The sequence below is a fragment of the Syngnathoides biaculeatus genome, chromosome 4 (genome assembly GCF_019802595.1).
Source record: "Syngnathoides biaculeatus isolate LvHL_M chromosome 4, ASM1980259v1, whole genome shotgun sequence".
In the NCBI taxonomy this organism is placed as follows: domain Eukaryota; kingdom Metazoa; phylum Chordata; class Actinopteri; order Syngnathiformes; family Syngnathidae; genus Syngnathoides; species Syngnathoides biaculeatus.
The window spans coordinates 21,778,166-21,785,821 of NC_084643.1; the positions used below are offsets into that span (position 1 = coordinate 21,778,166).

Consider the following 7,656-nt stretch of genomic DNA (forward strand, 5'->3'; position numbering starts at 1 on the left):
TTGAACTTTTGTAATCAAAGGAATTTATTAAAACGGACAAAGACGAGGGCACATCATTCATGAAAATCATTGATCAATCTGACAAAAGAGTGATGTTAGGAGCCACAACGGTGACAGTGTTCTTGTTCAAAAGAAGGCATGTGTTCAGGACAGGCATCCACGAAGGTTCTTCATGTGGCACTAAAAGTCTCGTATCGTTGCAGCTTTTCCACCAGCACCACTTTTGTGTGCTGCTGCTGCTTCACAGTGGAGCTTCCGCATGGGTCAATTCAAGTCACGGGGAAGACGTTGTATGTCCATCATATCTCCAGGAAGCTCATCTGCAATCCGGTCGTGGCGGGACTCATCTCCCATCACCTCCGGTGGCTGCGAACCCGCCTCACTGGCGGCCACTTGCGAGCAGCGTTATCTCCCCAGGCGAGCCAGGACACTCGCGGATGTAGTCGTCCCGAGTCCCAGCGGGAGTCACGCTCCGAGTTTTGGGCTCCAAGTCGAGCCGAGTCACAGAAGACGCAAGCGGCTAAAACAGTGCCGCGCGATGTCACGTCAGCGCAGTTTGAGCATGTGCCGAAGCATGCCTGCGATCTGGAGGAACTTGTCCTTCTTCCTCTGCTTCAGAGCCATCAGCGCCCGGGCCGTCTCCTCCGGGTCGTGCGAGTAGGAGAAGATGCTCCTCACCCGCTCCTCTGCCTTCATGTCGCCCGTCTTCTGGAAGAGTCTGGTCAGGGCATCCTGGCTCACATCGTCAAAAATGTTGGCCACGGCCTTCTTGCGGTGAGCCGTGTCGAACTTGACGCCGTGGACCGAAGGACTGACGCGGCGGCAGTCTGAAGACACGTAGGTGGACATCTGGCCTCTGGGTTCGCGTGGCTCGGAGGCTGAGGAGGGAGAGGCTGAGCGCTCTTGGGCGGCTTGTGAAGCTGAGTGAGTGCAGGAGAGCTGAGCCTCCGTGTATTTATGCTGCTGCTGTGGGAGGATCACTCTCCTCCGCCAGCCGGCAGTGACATCAGCAGTCGTGAAGCAGAGAGAAAGGACGCGCACCCACCCCCACCCTTCCAACACCCGCTGCAGTAAGAGCGCAAACAGTCAAGTCTGCTTGCCTGTTGTTGTTGTTGTTGTTGTTGTTGTTGTTGTTGTTGTGTAAAATACAAAATGGATAATGAGACTAAAGTCGTGCCAAATACTGTAGCTACTTGTTTCACTCCATTACAAACTAATAACTTATTCCAGCATTGGAGGGCAATTATGTTGAATGTTTTCAAGAAAAACGGGTAATAAACCATCATATCATTTGATTTATCCAGCTCAACCATAAATGCTCCACTTTTTATGCGATATTGAATTTGTCTTATTTTATATATATATATTACCTTTGCAAAATGGAATAAGAATGAAATCCAAGAAATGTGTAAAATGTTGCCTTCACAAAGATGACAATATTCAGTTCCGGGAAAGTAGTACAGTACAGAATAAACTGATAATGTCAGAGAGGTATTTACGACTGGATATTTTGATTATTGTGGTTGTTGTTTGCCATGGAGTGAAAGTACACTCTAACATACATGTCTTTTCCTCCCATAGCTCAGCCAAATAGAAGGAAACTTGAGGCAGCAAAAAATATTGTAGTGTGCTGCTTGGATAGACACTGCCTCGTACTCAGAGCTGTTTTTTATATCTTACAGCTTGCACAAATCTTAAATAGGTCACTACTGTATATAAATATTATAAACAGCTGGTAGAGAGATGCAGTGAAGTTCAACGTCACTGAAAACCAAAAGCACCATTGCCATATGACTACGAAGTTTTTGTTAAAATAATACTGCTCAGGCAGTCTCAATTGATCTAGTAGAAGCGCTGTATCAAAATATTCCTTTATCCCTATTTGAGAAACTCCTCCCAGGAATGTGCTGCAATATTAATGGGAAAAGGGAAATAAACTGCAAATGAATTAATATACTAATGGAAAAAACAAATATTAGCCTTTTATCTCAGACCTTGCTGTGCAAGTGCAAGTACTGATTCAACAGTAGTTTTTTTTTAATTTACTCTGTTTATTCATGATTTATTTTCACATGATTTATTATACTGTTATACAAAGGCACAGATAATGGTAGAATTTGCTTGTGTTTGCAGGCTGTAGAAATCTTAACTGGTTTCCATACAGGAAGCACTACTGTACATGATTTTGCATTTGTTTTGCACTGCAGATGCAATGTTGCTATCTATTCTTATCAAGACGACATTACAATAAACATTCACATCAAATGTTTTACAAAGCGTGTCAAATGCACTCACAAATGTCAGTCACAAATGTGTTTGTATTTGTATTGATTTGTATTCGTTTAGTTTCCCCAAAATGACAGCATTTATGGAACCATTTCTGGTTTGGGGATGGGGGGGGGGGGTTGGGTCATTAGATTGCAACGTATTTCCTTTGCATGGGAAGGTCTTTAGCGGTATTAACAACTTATTTTGACCTGGGGCCCTGCTGCCTAGCTGATGTCATCTGGTCCTGTAGAGAAGCCCTGTTTGGTCACAAATCTGGTCATAAACAGGAACGGTATAAAGTCAAAAGATGCTTATGCTTAGCTTTGCCCTCTCACACTATGAGTGCCTTATAAGGAAAAAAGAAAGTCCTCCAGACCATTGGTGATAATGACATGGGAAGTATATTTTTTTTCCTGAGAGTGCAGCCCAGTGAAGGTCATACGCAGTATGCCCGGCATGTGGCATTGACTGTTCAGTGGAACAATGAACCAGTAATCCTTGCTGGATCTGAAATGAACAAAATGAGTCCAGCCTTTCTTGGCAGGCACAGTTTCCAAGTCTGTATGAACAATGCGTCGCCACAGGATATGTGTCTGCGTACAGGTGGCATGGCTGGAGACACGACATGTCAATGTGATTCTTCAGGGGGGGAAAAAGGGTTTGTCTGCATATTTATGACCCCAAAGCTGTCCCCGCAGGCGCAAGACTGGCGCAATGCACAATGAGACTTGAGCGGCAAGACGGAAGCCAGGGCCTTGAGCTGTTGACCCTATTCTCTTGCGGACACCGAGTATTCACACTTTATCTCAACAAAAGCGTCACTAAATTTAAACAAGGAATGAGGCTTTTTTTGTCCCCTGGTAGGGATATTCTCAGGAGACAGTTGGTCCACTCCCTTGTATAAAGATCAAACCTCTTCCAGATATGTTTACATTCAGCTGATCTTGCATAAGCGACACTGCCAGATATGCCTAAAATACAGTCCAAGTCACAGATAAAAGTTTATTGTACAATTTTGCGGCGGCACTCCTGGAGAAATATAATCAAAGTTCAGTTTTTATCTCTAAACTTGGTCCATAATTTGAGATGCATCTTGATTTGAGAAGTACTGTACAGTAGTTTTTGAATGCTCTAAATGGATTTCCAGGCATGACCCTGCCATCTGAAAATCAACAGAAATCTTTGACAACAAAGTAGTTATAAACATTTTATTGTCTGCAAGATTTTACAGGGTGCGCAGTTGATACTTCCCAGTGATCGAAATCAGACAGACAGACGAATAGACAGATAAAACCAGCTAACAGAAAGAAACAGAAGCTAAATTGAAGGAAAAGTAATCACTAGGGGCGGCACGATGGCTCAGCTGAAAAGCGTTGGCCTCACAGTTCTGAGGTCCCGGGTTCAATGCCGGACCCGCCTGTGTGAAGTTTGTATATTCTACCTGTGCCTGCGTGGGTTTTCTCCGGACACTCCGGTTTCCTCCCACATTCCAAAAACATGTAACATTAATTTGACACTCTAATTTGCCACCAGGTGTGATTGTGAGTGCGCCTGTTTGTCTCCATGTGCCCTGCAATTGGCTGGCAACTAGTTCAGGGTGTACCCCGCCTCCTGCCCGTTGATAGCTGGGATAGGCTCCAGCACTCCCCCGCAACTCTTGTGAGGAAAAGCGGCTAAGAAAATGGATGAATGGATGGTAATCAGTAGGTTCTAATGTTATAGTGATCCATGTTCATTTGTTGCTCTGCCAAGGGTTCATCTTCATTTACTATTTGAATATAATCATAGTCCGCAGTACAGTGGAAAAAGATGGGATGCATGTGTGCCTCGCAGTCAGAAGGGCACGGGTTCAAATCTTAGCTCCAACCTTTCCATGTGCAGGTTGTTACTGTACTTTAAATTGCCAAAGTGTGAGTATGGGTGTGATAGGTCTGTCTATAAGTACACTGTGCGGGCACACCGCCTGGGCTTTGCGGTGCCGTGAAAAAAAAAAATCAAATTTCAAGGCCCTCCATGTACATGCCACACAGTGGGAGTATTATTGACGAGGGCCTGAGATAATCAACGTAGCTTTATGCCACGTTGCGCCATAGCTGGACCGACTATTAACTGGCATCCCCTCGATCAAAGTCCACTGGGATACATCCCTGCTCACATGTAACTCTGAACAGAAAACTGATGACACGTGTGCGTGTGTGTGTGTGTGGTGTGTGTGTGTGTGTGTGTGTGTGTGTGTTTGTGTGTGTGTGATTGCGTGTACGCGTGTTTGTATAAAACAGCTACCATTCACAGGTAGACATTTCTCATTCAAATGAGAAAGTTGCTCAATGTAACGGGAGATGTTCTCATTGTAATGAGAAACTTTCTCATTCGAAACCACAGTATCCGGCTGGAGAAACCCCACGCAGGCATGGGAAGAACATGCAAATTACACGCAGGTGAAACCGGATATGAACCCAGGTCCTCAGAATTGTAAGCCAGATGTGCTAACCAGGTAGCTCCACTGTGCCCCCACTAAAGCAACAAGGTAATAAATTACTTTCCAATCGCGACTTCAAAATCATAGAGCATGTCATGCCATAGTTACCCCACAGCCCTCTTTTGCACTTGTGTTTGTGCTTTACTTTTCGCAATGTGTTGTACTTCTACAATCATTGCTGGACAACAAGTATTTAAAGATATTATGTAATAACACAGATAGGTTTGTTAATGTTTAGCACATACTGCACTTTCATTGGCCTGGCTTTTTTAGCCTATGACCACAACTTTGTAGGTTAGCAAATAACTACGTTTTGTTAGTAAGTTAATAAGTAAGGTTGCCATTGTCCGTTTGTGTTTCACGCAGCATATCCATAGTGCCTTAAAGGAGAGCAAGAACGGATAACTCTAATGCAATGCACCATTTGAATGACACAGGAGTGTTCTAACCATGCTCTCCTACTGTTGTTGTTATTTTTTTATCAACCAGTTTCATATTTGAAAAGAAAAGTTTAACAACCTAAACTGCATCAGGACATTAAAGTGTGCTTGTCTACATTTTTTTTAATTTCCACGGTGATGCACTGATAATGAAATGTAATATTTTCTGATTTATTGACCTCCTGAATTGGTGTAAAATGTTTAATGAATTAGAGGTGAGGAATATCGACATTGGACTCCATCCATGTCATTAGATTTTTCAGTCAGTGGCTCTCAATGGAAAATGTAGACAGTCACACTAAGAAGATGTCGGATCCCCAGGACTAATGATAGCTAATGACACCCCAGGAACATTGGGGTTAAAGGAAAAGAATATTTGGCCGGTGTTTACAACAGTCATCAAGGCCTGACTGAAATATGTTGCATGCAATAAGCACCTAGCGTCCTTGTTTGCCCAGTGATTGCTTATGTAACCGGAGTACAGGAAATCAAGGGCATTTGTGTAACAGAGTTTCTGAGAAACTATTTTTGCATATGTTGTTTAGGACATTTACAGCAAGGCTACTTGATGCTATTACATTGCAAAGTTTTATGGTGAGGAAAATGGCATAACACAGTCATGGTGGGAGTAGGCCAAAAAAGTAAAGTGAGGACTGAGGATGTTTGTGTGTGGGGGTGGTGGGGATGTTTGTGTGTGTGTGTGTGTGTGTGTGTGTGTGTGTGTGTGTGTGTGTGTGTGTGGCAGCTGCAGCCAGGTGGCCACTTGGGGCAATAAACCAACTTTTGTGAAAAAATGACTCAGCTCACCCACAAAAATGTCACTTGTACACATTTTGAAAGAAGCTGCAGCAAAGTTAAAATTCCAAAGAAAGAAATGAAGTTAGGGCTCCCACACTCGGGACATTTCAGCAGGTCATAGCAGAGCAAGCTCCTGTTACCATGCATGCACTGTATGCTTCATATGGTCTGGCTTTCTAGAGATGATGAAGCCATGCAATCTGATAGATGCTTTAAGGTGATTTTTTTTTTATTCTGGCCTCAGAAAATCCACATTTATCTTGGAATAAGAAAAAATGACTCCCGAATGAAATGTATTTACCAATGTAATCAAATGGGACAATCACATAATTTTACTTGAGCTCTACAGACCTGAACCATTTTATTGTTGTCAAACCTGTGCTGTAAACTTGTAAGACATTAATGGGTGTGGCACACCTCATAATGGAGCATTTTTGGCGAACCACGCCAAACATGATCTACGTGTCTACTTTTATTTCACCCGCTAAACCATGAGTAGCTTCAACAGGCATTGTATTTGTCTGCACTTATTGGTTATACTAGGTCTAGACATCCATCCATCCATCCATTTTCTGAGCTGCTTTTCCTCACAAGGGTGAGGGGAGTGGTGGAGCATATCCCATCTATGATGGGGCAGGAGGCGGTGTAAACCCTAAACTGGTTGCTAGCCAATCACAGGGCACACATAAACAGCCAACCATTCAAACACACTTACACACCTGCGGGAAAACGTTAGAGTCTTCCATTAATGCATGTTTCTGGGATGTGGGAGGAAACCGGAGCGTCCAGGGAAAACCCACACAGGCACAGCGAGAACATGCAAACTCTACACAGGCAGGGCCAGGATTTTGAACCCCGGTCCTCAGAACTGTGAGGCAGAGGCTGTAACCAGTCGCCTACTGTGGTGCCTTATTTTACTTTTTTTTTTTATGTTTTTTTTTTTTGGCGTGTGGGGTTTCACTGGATTGCTTTGAGGTCAGATTAGATAACATCATCAGATTCTCCTATATTTCAGATGTTTCAAATTCATTTTATTTGAACAAGAGTATATTCTACAGTAACCCTTACAGTAACTTGCACACACTGCAGAGTTCATGTTTCCTCAATTCTCTAATTGTCACTGGTTCACTTTATCTACCACCACCCCCGGGAGGGACTGGCCTGTTCATGCAGATTAAATGACTGAGCACTGAGCCCCCATGGACAACCAGGCATTGCCAAGCATTATCACACTGAACTGGCTCAATCCGGCTTCCACTCACTTCACAGCTGGCTACACTGCAGGGGCCTGAGGCCAATCGCGCTGTTGGATCCTGCACTGTGCAAGAACCACTGGTGCTCTCGGACTTAGGTGGATCATATTAACGTCGCTGTTGTACAATAGGATTTTGTGGCCACATTGCAACCCACTGATTGACATTATAAACCCTGACGATGTTGTGCTCATACATGCGTTCAGTAGTTTTAAAGGGAAAAAAAAGATTAATGATATGGATGATTACATGTGTTCTTTCTATACACATAAATGCATAAAGTAAACCACCGACAGTCCAGGAAAGATTCTGGTGTGGAACACAACTGAACAGCACCCCTGGCAACAGTTTGGGGGATTTTGTTCATACTGTCCGATATACCCAATTATTCGAAACATGAAAGCCCTTTTATTGATTT

The 7,656-nt window shown here is 43.6% G+C and overlaps 1 protein-coding gene across 1 annotated transcript; it reads right to left on the reverse strand.

The window, feature by feature from the left end:
* tcima (transcriptional and immune response regulator a) lies at positions 1 to 940 on the reverse strand. The gene has a single exon (XM_061817513.1). It carries the CDS (start codon positions 847 to 849, stop codon positions 547 to 549), a length of 303 nt encoding a protein of 100 aa, XP_061673497.1. The 5' UTR covers positions 850 to 940; the 3' UTR covers positions 1 to 546.
* Positions 941 to 7,656: the final 6,716 nt, after the last annotated feature.

What these genes read in the sequence shown, in the direction of transcription:
- tcima (XM_061817513.1), bottom strand. Translation starts at nt 849, where the DNA reads ATGTCCACCTACGTGTCTTCAGACTGCCGCCGCGTCAGTCCTTCGGTC.